The sequence below is a fragment of the Coregonus lavaretus genome (genome assembly GCF_964263955.1).
Source record: "Coregonus lavaretus genome assembly, chromosome: 39".
In the NCBI taxonomy this organism is placed as follows: Eukaryota; Metazoa; Chordata; class Actinopteri; order Salmoniformes; family Salmonidae; genus Coregonus; species Coregonus lavaretus.
In genome coordinates, this window is record NC_140026.1 from 20727833 (window position 1) to 20743640 (window position 15808).

At 44.8% G+C, this 15808-nt stretch overlaps 1 protein-coding gene across 2 annotated transcripts in view; it reads left to right on the forward strand.

The window, feature by feature from the left end:
• Positions 1 to 15808, forward strand: part of LOC311112773 (regulator of G-protein signaling 12-like) — a 64386-nt gene that overhangs the window by 27575 nt on the left and 21003 nt on the right. For both annotated transcript variants that reach the window (XM_084155913.1, XM_084155914.1), the window contains exon 3: positions 10928 to 10949. In XM_084155913.1, coding sequence (XP_084012039.1) covers positions 10928 to 10949 — 22 coding nt within the window. The remainder of the gene's footprint in view (positions 1 to 10927; positions 10950 to 15808) is intronic.

Here is a 15808-nt window from a genome sequence, read left to right on the forward strand (position 1 = left end):
CTAAGGAAGTCTCGAGGTTTTGCTCGCCTGAGGTAGAGTATCTCATGATAAGCTGTAGACCACACTATCTACCAAGAGAGTTTTAATCTATATTCTTCGTAGCTGTCTATTTACCACCACAAACCGATGCTGGCACTAAGATCGCACTCAATGAACTATATACGGCCATAAGCAAACAGGAAAATGCTCATCCAGAGGCGGCACCCCTAGTGGCGGGGACTTTAATGCAGGGAAACTTAAATCCGTTTGACCTCATTTCTACCAGCATGTTAAATGTGCAACCAGAGGGAAAAAAACTCTAGACCACCTTTTCTCCACACACAGAGACGTGTACAAAGCTCTCCCTCGCCCTCCATTTGGCAAATCTGACCATAATTATATCCTCCTGATTCCTGCTTACAAGCAAAAATTAAAGCAGGAAGCACCAGTGACTCGGTCAATAAAAAAGTGGTCAGATGAAGCAGATGCTAAGCTACAGGACTGTTTTGTTAGCACAGACTGGAATATGTTCCGGGATTCTTCCGATGGCATTGAGGAGTACACCACATCAGTCACTGGCTTCATCAATAAGTGCATCGATGAAGTTGTCCCCACAGTGACTGTATGTACATACCCCAACCAGAATTACAGGCAATATCCGCACTGAGCTAAAGGGTAAAGCTGCAGCTTTCAAGGAGAGGGACTCCAACCCGGAAGCTTATAAGAAATCCCGCTATGCCCTCTGACGAACCATCAAACAGGCAAAGCGTCAATACAGGACTAAGATCGAATCTTACTACACTGGCTCCGACGCTCGTCGGATGTGGCAGGGCTTGCAAACTATTACAGACTACAAAGGGAAGCACAGCCGCGAGCTGCCCAGTGACACGAGCCTAACAGACGAGCTAAATTACTTCTATGCTTGCTTCAAGGCAAGTAACACTGAAACATGCATGAGAGCATCAGCTGTTCCAGACGACTATGTGATCACGCTCTCCATAGCCGATGTGAGTAAGACCTTTAAACAGGTCAACATTAAGACGGATTACCAGGACGTGTACTCCGAGCATGCGCTGACCAACTGGCAAGTGTCTTTACTGACATTTTCAACCTCTCCCTGTCTGAGTCTGTAATACCAACATGTTTCAAGTAGATCAGCATAGTCCCTGTGCCCAAGAACACTTAAGGTAACCTACCTAAATGACTACCGATCCGTGGCACTCACGTCTGTAGCCATGAAGTGCTTTGAAAGGCTGGTCATGGCTCACATCAACACCATTATCCCAGAAACCCTAGACCCACTCCAATTTGCATACCGCCCCAACAGATCCACAGATGATGCAATCTCTATTGCGCTCCACACTGCCCTTTCACACCTGGACAAAAGGAAACCTATGTGAGAATGCTATTCATTGACTACAGCTCAGCGTTCAACACCATAGTGCCCTCAAAGCTCATCACTAAGCTAAGGACCCTGGGACTAAACACCTCCCTCTGCAACTGGATTCTGGACTTCCTGTAGGGCCGCCCCCAGGTGGTAAGGGTAGGTAACAACACATCTGCCACACTGATCCTCAACACGGGGGCCCCTCAGGGGTGCGTGCTCAGTCCCCTCCTGTACTCCCTGTTCACTCATGACTGCATGGCCAGGCACGACTCCAACACCATCATTAAGTTTGCTGATGACACAACAGTGGTAGGCCTGATCACCGACAATGACGAGGCAGCCTATAGGGAAGAGGTCAGAGACCTGGCTGTGTGGTGCCAGGACAACAACCTCTCCCTCAACGTGATCAAGACAAAGGAGATGATTGTGGACTACAGGAAAAAAAAGAGGACTGAGCACGCCCCCATTGTCATCGACGGGGCTGTAGTGGAACAGGTTGAGAGCTTCAAGTTCCTTGGTGTCCACATCACCAACGAACTATCATGGTCCAAACACACCAAGACAGTCGTGAAGAGGGCACGACAAAACCTATTCCCCCTCAGGAGACTGAAAAGATTTGGCATGGGTCCTCAGATCCTCAAAAGGTTCTACAGCTGCACCATCGAGAGCATCCTGACTGGTTGCATCACTGCCTGGTATGGCAACTGCTTGGCCTCCGACCGCAAGGCACTACAGAGGGTAGTGCGTACGGCCCAGTACATCACTGGGGCCAAGCTTCCTGCCATCCAGGACCTCTATACCAGGCGGTGTCAGAGGCAGGCCCTAAAAATTGTCAAAGACTCCAGCCACCCTAGTCATAGACTGTTCTCTCTGCTACCTCACGGCAAGCGGTACCGGAGCGTCAAGTCTAGGTCCAAGAGGCTTCTAAACAGCTTCTACCCCCAAGTCATAAGACTCCTGAACATCTAATCAAATGGCTACCCAGACTATGCATAGTCACTTTAATAACTCTACCTACATGTACATGTTACCTCAATTACCTCGACTAACCAGTGCCCCCGCACATTGACTCGGTACCGGTACCCCCTGTATATAACCTCGCTATTGTTATTTTTACTGCTGCTCTTTAATTATTTTTTACTTTTATTTCATATTATTTTATATTGTATTTTTTTATGTGATTTGTTTTGGTATTCTTTCTTAAAACGGCATTGTTGGTTAAGGGCATGTAAGTAAGTATTTCACTGTAAGGTCTACACCTGTTGTATTCGGCGCATGTGACAAATACAATATGATTTGATTTTACTGAGGAGTGGCTTCTGTCTAGCCACTCTACCATAAAGGCCAGATTGGTGGAGTGCTGCAGAGATGGTTGTCCTTCTGGAAGGTTCTCCCATTTCCACAGAGGAACTCTGGAGCTCTATCAGAGTGACCATCGGGTTCTTGGTCACCTCCCTGACCAAGGCCCTTCTCCCCCGATTGCTCAGTTTTGACGTGCGGCCAGCTCTAGGAAGAGTCTTGGGGGTTACAAACTTCTTCCATTTAAGAATGATGGAGGCCACTGTGTTCTTGGGGACCATCAATGCTGCAGAATTGTTTTGGTACCCTTCTCCAGATCTGTGCCTCGACACAATCCTGTCTCGGAGCTCTACGGACAATTCCAATCAATTGAATTTACCACAGGTGGAGTCCAATCAAGTTTTAGAAACATCTCAAGGATGATCAATGGAAACAGGATGCACCTGAGCTCAATTTCGAGTCTCATAGCAAAGGGTCTGAATACTTATGTAAAAAAGGTATTTCTGTTTTATTAATTTTTTCTGAAAACCTGTTTTCGCTTTGTCATTATGGGGTATTGTGTGTAGATTGATGAGGAAAAACATTTATTTAATCAATTTTAGAATAAGCCTGTAACGTAACAAAATGTAGAAAAAGTGAAGGGGTCTGAATACTTTACGAAGGCATACATACATACATACACACACACACAAACACACGTCATCCCCACACACCAGCTCAGGGGGACAATGGCTGTCGTTTAAATGCAAATCAGACAGATCTTAAATGACAGTTAAAGGCCTTTCATGCATTCATCTTAAAATAGCTAGTTGAGACAACCATGTATCACAATCGTAGTAAATACGATGTCGGTGCTAGTAAGAAAAGACGAGTGCAATTCTTTCTTCATGTATTTATTTTTTTAAGACAGACTTATTTAAGATACTCTTCGAAGAGGTGTTGTTTCAGACGTTTTTCAGAAGATGGGCAGGGACTCTGCTGTCCTAGCAATGGGGAAGCTGGTTCCACCATTGGGGTGCCAGTCACCTAACCATCGTTCATGAGCTCATCATCACATCTGAGCTGATGTTACACAGTGTCTATCAGACCTACAGTGGCTTTGTGGCAACAAGATTTCCCAGTGAAAACATTTTTGGACACAAGTCATAATCTTTGAAGCACACAACACAAGGCTGTCTCTCTGTCGGGGGTATCTTCAGTTGGTCGCATATTGCCAGAGGAGTCTCTCTTCTCTCTCTTCTCCTCGCTCTGTTGGGGAAGAAATGTCTCTTCCATCTTATCAGTCGCCGCGCCCTCTCCCTCCCTCCCTCAAAAGGAAGTGGCTTCTAAAGCCTTCTCTTGTAGTTATTTTCAGAGGCATAGTTTGTAGTCTGCCATAAGATAGCAAGCAGAGATTAGTTGTCTTCTTCAATTTGAGATTGATTTGGTAAGAACTCGACCAGTGCTGCCTGGGTCTTGTTGACATTGGAGTGTTCGTTTTCGCATAGGAATACAGGGAGGATATAGGGAGGAAAGGAAACATTTGAGTAATTGAATTGGCTGTGGTTGTGAGGAATGTTGGCTCAGGGTCATTAAGTCCACTTTTGGAGTCTCATCATAGAATGCCTTCATTTTGATTATTAGAACCTCTGGGACCCAATAGACAATGGTTGGGACAGACTAAGGCATTTTGGGAAATGTAAGTAATCAAGAAGTGTGGCAATTTTCTGAAAGGCTTTCTTCTTACAGCCAGTAAATTCAGCAAGCTAGAATCGTAAGCATGACAATTGGATGAGGAACAGATCTAAAAAGATGCCTCACGTGAAACCAAAACATATTGATTGGTTACTGGTTGTTTGTGGTGTTTGATGTGTGAATTTGTACACATGCTCAGAGCTAAATTGAGATTAACTCACCAAACCTGAACTATCCACCCCAAGATGTCAAAGCGTAATGAGGTCAGGAGGGCTGTTTGTATTCTGATTATTCATTAGGGTCTGACTAATTTTGTCTATTTTCACCAGATTCTAATTACAGCTTGTCAGATGTTATCTATTATGATTATGATTATTATTATACACACACTCTCTCTCTTCTCTCGCTCTCGCTCTTTTGAAACAGACCATGAATGATAAACATGAATAGACTCCAGGAAGAGTAGCTTCAGCAGCAGCTAATTGGGATCCTAATACAATACTAAAATGTGTAGACCATAATAGATCATGTTCAAATGCACTAGGACAGAAAATAAATCCACCCTAAAATCTAGCATGTTAATAAGTACTGCATGTGAAAGCACGATTACGCTGCACTTTCAGGTCATGAGGCAACGAGTGTTTAGAGAGGAATTAATTGCAATCAGGCTTGTCCATTAGCTATGGGAAAACCTTGGAATGGGCCCCCATGTTAAGGAAAATAGAGTGGGTCCAAAGCAATCTGCAGACAGATCCCAGAGAATGCCAAAAAGCAGCAGAAATGCGACTCAGTCCGACTCCAATGCCAAAGGTTTGCAAGCGTAGTTTCCTTATATGTTGTGCTAGTATAACCAGTCAAATAGTTGACATGATTATTTTCATGAAATCATACATTGTTTTCTTGGTTACAGTGAGGGAAAAAAGTATTTGATCCCCTGCTGATTTTGTACATTTGCCCACTGACAAAGAAATGATCAGTCTATAACTTTAATGGTTTATTTGAAAAGTGAGAGACAGAATAACAACAAAAAAATCCAGAAAAACGCATGTCAAAAATGTTATAAATTGATTTGCATTTTAATGAGGGAAATAAGTATTTGACCCCCTCTCAATCAGAAAGATTTCTGGCTCCCAGGTGTCTTTTATACAGGTAACAAGCTGAGATTAGGAGCACACTCTTAAAGGGAGTGCTCCTAATCTCAGCTTGTTACCTGTATAAAAGACACCTGTCCACAGAAGCAATCAATCAATCAGATTCCAAACTCTCCACCATGGCCAAGACCAAAGAGCTCTCCAAGGATGTCAGGGACAAGATTGTAGACCTACACAAGGCTGGAATGGGCTACAAGACCATCGCCAAGCAGCTTGGTGAGAAGGTGACAACAGTTGGTGCGATTATTCGCAAATGGAAGAAACACAAATTAACTGTCAATCTCCCTCGGCCTGGGGCTCCATGCAAGATCTCACCTCGTGGAGTTGCAATGATCATGAGAACGGTGATGAATCAGCCCAGAACTACACGGGAGGATCTTGTCAATGATCTCAAGGCAGCTGGGACCATAGTCACCAAGAAAACAATTGGTAACACACTACGCCGTGAAGGACTGAAATCCTGCAGCGCCCGCAAAGTCCCCCTGCTCAAGAAAGCACATATACAGGCCCGTCTGAAGTTTGCCAATGAACATCTGAATGATTCAGAGGAGAACTGGGTGAAAGTGTTGTGGTCAGATGAGACCAAAATCGAGCTCTTTGGCATCAACTCAACTCGCCGTGTTTGGAGGAGGAGGAATGCTGCCTATGACCCCAAGAACACCATCCCCAACGTCAAACATGGGGGTGGAAACATTATGCTTTGGGGGTGTTTTTCTGCTAAGGGGACAGGACAACTTCACCGCATCAAAGGGATGATGGACAGGGCCATGTACCGTCAAATCTTGGGTGAGAACCTCCTTCCCTCAGCCAGGGCATTGAAAATGGGTCGTGGATGGGTATTCCAGCATGACAATGACCCAAAACACACGGCCAAGGCCACAAAGGAGTGGCTCAAGAAGAAGCACTATAAGGCCCTGGAGTGGCCTAGCCAGTCTCCAGACCTTAATCCCATAGAAAATCTGTGGAGGGAGCTGAAGGTTTGAGTTGCCAAACATCAGCCTCAAAACCTTAATGACTTGGAGAAGATCTGCAAAGAGGAGTGGGACAAAATCCCTCCTGAGATGTGTGCAAACCTGGTGGCCAACTACAAGAAACATCTGACCTCTGTGATTGCCAACAAGGGTTTTGTCACAAAGTACTAAGTCATGTTTTGCAGAGGGGTCAAATACTTATTTCCCTCATTAAAATGCAAATCTATTTATAACATTTTTGACATGCGTTTTTCTGGATTTTTTTGTTGTTATTCTGTCTCTCACTGTTCAAATAAACCTACCATTAAAATTATAGACTGATCATTTCTTTGTCAGTGGGCAAACGTACAAAATCAGCAGGGGATCAAATACTTTTTTCCCTCACTGTATAGCAATTGTCCATTGATTTTGTAGTTGGAGTTGGTAGTTATGGTGGATCAAATTATAGCTGAATGGTGCAACCTGATGAGGATAAATAAACTGGAGCAGAAATTGAAGGATTTTAATAAATCCTAATTCTGATTGAACACTCATCTGGTTTCAATTTAGCAGTGATTCCAGCCTTCTTGAGGCAATTAATATAGAATACTGTGTCTGGAAACAAAGGGAGGGGGGGTTATTTAATCTGAATCCCTAATACCCTATGGTGGCAGAGGCTGTACTGTATTGCTCGTGTGGATTGCCACGGCAACAGCAAGCACAGGAGTATAGGGGAACAGAGCTTCCCCTGTCCGGTACCTCGTCAAATTTCCCCGGCTCGCTCTGACTTGTACAGACATGGTGGCAGCGTTTGGGTGGGGAGTGTTCTGGTATGCGCTCAGACACACATCTGTCTGCCTGTTAGCATACACCAGACTCTGAGAATAATGAGTCTTAAAAAGAGACTCTCCTTCAAGAAAACCTGGTATTTCAACACCGTAAGTAAACTTCTGAGAACTTTGTAGGAGAGTTTCACTCTTTTGTCTGGTGGTGGTGAAAGACTCAGCTGTTTTAGTCATTACTTTCCACAGTTGTGATTTGGGAGAGAAGAACTATGAAGGTTGTGAAGGCATTTCTCTCTCTGGCCATACTGTTGTGATCGACAGAGTTCATCTCTCTTAACCCGGTTCTGGTGACACGAGCATGCCTAAACAAGTCAAGAAGTGTGATGTGATTTGAATGTGTTGAATGTTTAGGACAAAGCCTCATCTGTGTTGGAAATGTATGCATAGCTTGTGCCTACCGTAGTGTATGTTAATAGTCTATTTTCTTTCTCTCTTAACCTGATTGTGCTTGTACAATGTCGCACCGGATATGTTCTTTACGTCCCCCATGGCTGTTATACTCTTCACTTTATCTTTATATCTTCATCAGATATTGCCTACATTACTTCTGAGAAATCTGTGTATAATCTGTATGCCCCCTGGAGCTCTCTACCAGCACCTAGGCTATATGAAAACAAACCTCAGAACTTCAGTAAATTACACTTTAACTGTGTCTTTTCCAAATGGTGGATCATAAAAAAAAATAAAAAAGTCACCTTTTTTAACCAGGTAAGCCAGTTGAGAACAAGTTCTCATTTACAACTGCGACCTGGCCAAGATAAAGCAAAGCAGTGCGAGAGAAACAACAACACAGTTACATATGGGGTAAACAAAACATAAAGTCAAAAATACAACAGAAAATATATATACAGTGTGTGCAAATGTACCAAGTTATGGAGGTAAGGCAATAAATAGGCTATAGTGCAAAATAATTACAATTAGTATTAACACTGGAATGATAGATGTGCAAGAGATGGTGTGCAAATAGAGATACTGGGGTGCAAATGAGCTAAATAAATAACAATATGGGGATGAGGTAGTTTGACTCATGGGTGATGGATCACAGCCTTCATGGATCACTAAAGTCTGGATTGTAGATAGAAACATAGCTTTGTCAATTTTGGAGTGTCAACATTTGTGAGAATTTGCAAGACCTTTGTTGGCTCACAATGCTGAAGAGGTTTGTGAACCTGAACCACTCTACTAATGATATGTTCAAGGCTTGTCCTGCCTAGTGCCACCCATGGATAGAGCTTGTCTGCGAGGCGTCCATGGAGGTGTGAACAGAGGAAGAGAGCAGAGCAGTTGAGACAACAGAAGTGGCAGCCATTACTTGATCTCTTCACAGAGCTGTACTGCTGTGGAAGCAATAACGAGCTGGAAAACACACTGAGGTGTGTGTGTGGTCTCAGTAACCCCTGTAGGCTGCTACACACTCACACACACAGACACACACACACACACACACACTCCGTTTCGTTAATCAACAGAACTGTAACAACTTTAATAGGTGTGGCTAGAACTGTATTCTACATGATGTTAAAGGCAAGCTGACATGACTTGTGACGTGATCTGACATTTTCATTCATCAGAAATACTTCTCATATGACACATAGTAATTTAGGTGGGCAGGTATTAGGTTGGCTAACATCCGCAGTGTGTCATGATGAGATTTACTGTGACATGCTCTCCTATGAGTCGTCATGAATGAAAGATTGGTTGGGAAGGGAGTTCATCATCCTAGAGAACAGGATATGGCTGACATCTCAACTGTTTTACCACCAATGTAACACAACACAAGGCCTTAAAATGTCACGCTACTACTAGGTCTGTACAGGCTTCTACTCTAGTGACTCCCCTGTATAATTTCATGGTTTCAGTAGGGACTTTTTACGAGTTCAGACATGCCAAGACGTATTTCATAGATGATGGCTGTCTAGTTTAGAATGAAACATGGTTACTGGAGACTACTGTGTATTTAAGGGTGGTGGTTTAGGTACTTTTAGACACCAGAGCTGCTACTACTACTGAAGCAACCGTCGTTTTGAGTGGGTGCTCTCTCAATTTTTCTCCTCTCTGTTTTCTATTGACCTCTTCATCTTCTCTCTCGTTGACTCCTGACAATGTGGTCTAGCCACCACAGAAGAGGTCCAGTCTGTATGGGGTTGGTTCAGCAGCCTTGTGGTTGTTGAAGGAAGACTAAATGTTGTGGTTCTTGGTACTGCCCCCTCTTTGCCTCTGTGAGAGGGGGAAAACCCTGATGCAGCATTTACATGTGGTCACCATCACTCCCAAAATGGAATGGACCACAATGGGTGCACATGACCGTGATCCTTACCCTCCATTGTCAAACAACATTAGCCAGCAACTGACTGACTGAGAATGGGCGGGTACAAAATATGTCTGGTCATATTCCTCAAGTTATTGATCAATGAGGAATGTAATTTTAGATGCTTAAATTACTTCTCCCAGCTGTGACCAATAGTAGATCCACAAAGATCTCTTGTTATCACTCTTTTAACTTAAAACATTGCTAATTAGGCCTATGCATAGCAATATATTAAAGCCATTTGATGTTATATTGATGACAACTTTTTAAATCTCTTCAAAGTCTCTAGATCTGATTATATTCCACAATATTGTTGAAATCCATTGAAATCCAAAAGCAGGGCTTCAATTATCTCAAGCATTTGCTGGAAGTGCCCTGTCTAGACATATATGCCAGCACATTCACAATTTTAAGTGGCTTCTCGAATGATTGTCGGGAATCTCTCTTTCTTAATGAATCCTCCAACACACTGATTTAAAGAGTGTTCTTGGAAAGAACGATGCTCCACTCATTTCCTTTGCGGCATGTGAAAATATTTGTAATTTTTTAGCTCTAAATCTTTATTTTATAGCCTAACTAAACTGATGTTAACAGGTTTCCCTGGCTTTCTGGCATTCTCCTTCCAGCAATGTCTTCTAATTCTGTTTGCCATGTGAATATATAAAATCAAGTCAGGCATTGGTTGTGTGTGAGCATTCCACTAATAAATATGCCAGCTATGAAATACCAATACTTTGGTGAAATGCAATTGTTGAGTCTTTCCAAAGACGCTTGTTGGAATGACTGTTCACTCTGTGACCTATCGTCTTGTATAGATTTTTATAGCCCACTCAGCCCCTGAATTAGCATGTGAAAATTGGCCCATTAGTGCAAGCAACGGCTGCTTAAGTGGCTCCTCATAATTACTTCTGATCTGATCATGACACCAGCGAGAGGGATTGTGCTACTTCTTAGTCTTTGTGTGTGTGTGAAAGAGCAAAGAGAGAAAGAGAGTGTGTGTCTGTGTGTGTGTCTCTCTCTCTTTCTCTGAGTAGGTTCTTGTGTGTTCAAGACATGAGTTGTAGGTGGTGAGTGTGTGTGGTGAGGGGCGGGCCACGATCCTGAGGTGTGAACAGCGGTGTGTGTGCAGAGGCTCTTGGTCCACCCACATCCCACATTAATGGCCCTGATTAGAGAACAGGGGGCCCTCCCCTTGCAGTAGCACATACACACATTCACACTGGTGGGATGTCTGGAGGGACACTGTTTCTCAGGCTCCAGTTGTTCCATGTCTCAGAGCAGGAGTAGGTCATGAGGGCAGCTTCTCACTCATGTCTCTCTTTGTTCTCTTTCAGTCGACTGCTTCCTCAGATGCTGGTGAGTACATTTATTTTTCTTTTCATTACACTCATTCTGACATTTAGCTGCTTTTTCTGTGATATCAAAACACAGCAAAGAGATTTGTTGCATGCACCTGTATGTACTAGCTGTAACTAACTGATAAAATGAGTTTTAAGTTGAGTTCAACTAAGAGTTCCAAAACAAGCACGGGGCAAATGGGGCGTTTTGTCCCTCCATACACTCTTAGAAAAAAGGGTTCCAAAAGGGTTCTGTGACTGTCTCCATAGGATAACCCTTTTTTTGTTCCAGGTATAACCTTTTTTTGTTCCAGGTAGAACTCTTTTGGGTTCCATGTAGGACCCTCTGTGGAAAGGGTTCTACATGGAACCCAAAAGGGTTCTACCTGGGTCCAAAAGGGTTCTACATGGAACTAAGAGTGGTTCTCCTATGGGGACTGCCGAAGAACCCTTTTTGGTTCTAGATAGCACCTTTTTTTCTAAGAGTGTAGACCTTTTTGTAGAACAATAATGGTCACTTTTGTGTGTATTTGTCTTGAATATGGCTTTCTCTTGTTTCCAGTTTTATCATTATTACGCTTTCCACAACACGCAACTCTGAGGTTATTGAATAAAACAGGCTCACAGAATATGATGTCAACCTATTTAATTTACGACTTTAACAAAAGGCGCTTGTGCGGGGGTTTTAGAATAGGGTTTGTGCTTTGGTGTTTGCTGTCTGTCCCCCTTTCACAGACGTTTAATAATGTTTGCCGAATGCTACGGTCAATGGAGCTTCGGCGTTGCCACTGCTTACTGCTTTTTCTGAGGATGTGGTGCAGACACGCTATGCTATTTACCCTGAAAACCATCTCATTAACAAAGCAACACAGACCCCATATTTGCTCTCTGCTGGCAAACACAATATTCCCATCACCCAAATCTAATACAGCTAACTCCAAACCAAATATCTTGTCAACTCCAAACCAAATATAATGTTGCCAAGGTCAATTGGCAGAGTTGAAATAAAAATATAAACAAATGTCTGGGACAAATTGATTGCCATGATAGAAAATGGAATACGACTCTTGCGTCTTTAAATGGGAGATGGAATGGCCTGTAAAATCAGCTTGTTTTATGCCTTTACAACTCTGCTGGCACATGTACTGATTCAGCTGGGGGAATTGGCTAACAAAGGCATGAGATGCTATAGTTAGACTGCATGCCGAGGCATTACTCACAGCATTGTAAAGTAGTCAGTAACGAACAGTCATGATTTGGTGTCCAAGGTGTCATGTAATATTTGCAATAGCATTAAGAAACTTTGCTTGATAAACCTCAATTGAAACTACATCTATTTGTAATTCCTCCTGTGCTTCTGCATGCTTATCAGTGATCAGATACCTCGGTGCTGGAGGCTATGGATTAATCTTAGATTATTCTCAGTGTAGTGTTTTCAGAAAACATACAGAGGCTATTCAAATTCCTCAATTTTGTTAGCATTGGCAGATGCTAACAAACCCTGCTGTCTTCCTTTTGTGTTTTTGCTATTGTGCTTTCTCTGATTGGTGGGACTTCCAGTCATGAAATTGCCATCTGGTGCCATGATAGCAAGTACTAACTGTGAGTCCTTAGAAGTACTTGTTTAAATCGGCCTAGTTGTCTAGATCCACAGCTCCGAAGCTATTCCCTTCTTTTTGGTGGTTGTAGAGATGTAGAGTAATAGCTTTGTTTCCCATCTTTTAGAGTATAGGGATCATGTCTCCCCGTGTGTGTCCCTGAATTACTTCTCTGTTGTAGACGATGGTGGCAGGGTGTAGTATAATGGTGATGGGTTGCAGCACTATAAGGGCTGTTGTTGTCAGAACAGTCACTGTCACTAACCCCTTTTCCCCTAACCAATCAATCAATCAAATGTATTTATAAAGCCCTTTTTATATCAGCAGATGTCACAAAGTTCTTATACAGAAACCCCGCCTAAAACCCCAAATAGCAAGCAATGCAGATGTGGAAGCATGGTGGCTAGGAAAAACTCTCTAGAAAAGCAGGAACCTAGGAAGAAACCTAGAGAGGAACCAGGCTCAGAGGGGTGGCCAGTCCTCTTCTGGCTGTGCCCGGTGGAGATTATAAGAGTACAGTTTTTCGAGATGTTCAAACGTTCATAGATGACCAGCAGGGTCAAATAATAATCACAGTGCAACAGGTCAGCACCTCAGGAGTCAATGTCAGTTGGCTTTTCATAGCCGAGCATTCATAGGTCGAGAGAGCAGGTGCGAGAGGGAGAGGGAGGGAGAAGGTCGAAACAGCAGGTCCGGGAGAAGGTAGCACGTCCGTTGAACAGGTCAGAGTTCCATAGTCGCAGGCAGAACAGCAGAAACTGGATCAGCAGCACAACAAGGTGGACTGGGGATAGGGACAGCCAGGAGTCATCAGACCAGGTAGTCCTGAGGCATGGTCCTAGAGCTCAGGTCCTCCGGTAGGGGAAAGAGAGAGATGGGAGAATTACAGGGAGCATACTTAAGATCACACAGGACACCAGATAAGACAGGAGAATTATACCAGATAGGACAAACTGACTCTAGCCCTCCCGCACATAGACTATTGCAGCATAGATACTGGGGGGGTCGGGGGACACTGGCCCCGTCCGACGATACCCCCGGACAGAGCCAACCAGGCAGGATATAACCCCACCCACTTTGCCAAGACGTGATGCACCCCTCCTAGGGACAGCATGGGAGAGCACTAGCAAGCCAATGACTTAGCCCCCGTAATAGGTTCAGAGGCAGAGAATCCCAGTGGAGAGAGGGGAGTTGGCCAGGCAGAGACAGCAAAGGTGGTTCGTCACTCCAATGCCTTACCGTTAACCTTCGCAGTAAAGACCTAAAGATTGCGTCTCTCAGATGGATTGGCAGACCATTCCATAAAAATTGAGCTCTATAGGAGAAGGCCCTTCCTCCAGCTTTTGCTTAGAAATTCTAGGAACAATAAGAAGGCCTGCGTCTTGTGACCGTAGCATACGTGTAAGTATATACGGCAGGACCAAATCAGAGAGATAGGCAGTAGCAAGTCCATGTAATGCTTTGTAGGTTAGCAGTAAAACCTTGAAATCAGGAAGTCAGAGGCTAGCACTGGAGTAATATGATATAATTTTCTGCTTCTAGACAAGATTCTAGCAGCCGTATTTAGCGCTAGCTGAAGTTTATTTAGTGCCTTATCTGGGTAGCCAGAGAGTAGAGCATTGCAGTAGTCTGATCTTGAAGTGACAAAAGCAGGGATTGTTCTTTCTGTATCATTTTTAGACAACGTTTCTGATTTTTTGCAATGTTACGAAGATGGAAAAAAGTTGTTCTTGAAATATTTTTTATATGTTAATCACAGAGAGATCAGGGTCCAGAGTAATGTCAAGGTCCTTCAGTTTTATTTGAGTCTACTGTACAACCATCGAGATGAATTGTCTGATCAAACAGCATATTTCTTTGTTTCTTGGGACCTAGAACTAGCATCTGTCACGTTCGTCTAGAACAGATGATGAGAACCAAGGCGCAGCGTTGCAGGCAAACATACTCTTTAATAGAGACACGATCAAAACAACAAACGATACGTGACAGTTCACGGTCAAACATAAACAGACTTGAAACAAAATCCCACAAACACGAATGAAAACAGACTGTTTAAATATGGCCCCCAATCAGAGACAACCAGCTGACAGCTGACACTCGTTGCCTCTGATTGGGAGTCACTCAGGCCAACATAGAAATGAGCAAACTAGAACTCCCAACATGAAATAGAATACCTAGATCTACACACCCTGGCTCAACATAACAGTGTCCCCAGAGCCAGGGCGTGACAGTACCCCCCCCTAAAGGCGCGGACTCCGACCGCGGCAACTAAATACCACAGGGGAGGGACCGGGTGGGCACTCCGCCTAGGCGGCGGATCCGGCTCCGGGCCTGATCCCCGCTCCCTCTCCAACCCCCCAAAGTACCCCTGGTCCGGTCTGGCCCCGCTGGCCGGAGCTGGACTGCACACTGGTGGAGCGGATTTCTCTAGCTCCGGCGTGAAGCATCTGACCGGTGCCGGACCAGCCACCGGTGGAACAGGCACGGGCCGTGCCGGACTGACGACGCACACCACTGGCTTGGTGTGGAGAGCAGGAGCGGGCCGAGCCGGGCTGTCGAAGCGCACCCCTGACTTGGTGCGGGGAGCAGGAACGGGCCGAGCCGGGCTGACGAAGCGCACCACTGACTTGGTGCGGGGAGCAGGAACGGGCCGAGCCGGGCTGACGAAGCGCACCACTGACTTGGTGCGGGGAGCAGGAACGGGCCGAGCCGGGCTGTCGAAGCGCACCCCTGACTTGGTGCGGGGAGCAGGAACGGGCCGTGCCGGGCTGTCGAAGCGCACCACTGACTTGGTGCGAGTGGCAGGAACAGGCCGGACCGTACTGGGAACACACACCACTGGCCCTACGTGGGGATCAGGAACAGGCCGGACCGGACTGGCAACACACGCCAGTACCTCTCGCAGTGCCTCTACATCCTCCTTCCCCCTGGTGACCAGTGACTCCCGTAACCTGGCGGCCTCCTGCTGCCCCGTCGTCCACGGCGTTAGCCCCCCCCTAAAAAATTTATGGGCTTCACTCCTACCCGTGGCCAAGGCCTCCATCCCTCTTGCCAGACTCGCACTCATCTCCTCCCAAGTCCATCCTCTCTCCTCGTCACGCTGCTTGATCCAGTAGAGGTGGGATTTTCTGTCACGTTCGTCTAGAACAGATGATGAGGACCAAGGCGCAGCGTTGCAGGCAAACATACTCTTTAATAGAGACACGATCAAAACAACAAACGATACGTGACAGTTCACGGTCAAACATAAACAGACTTGAAACAAAATCCCACAAACACG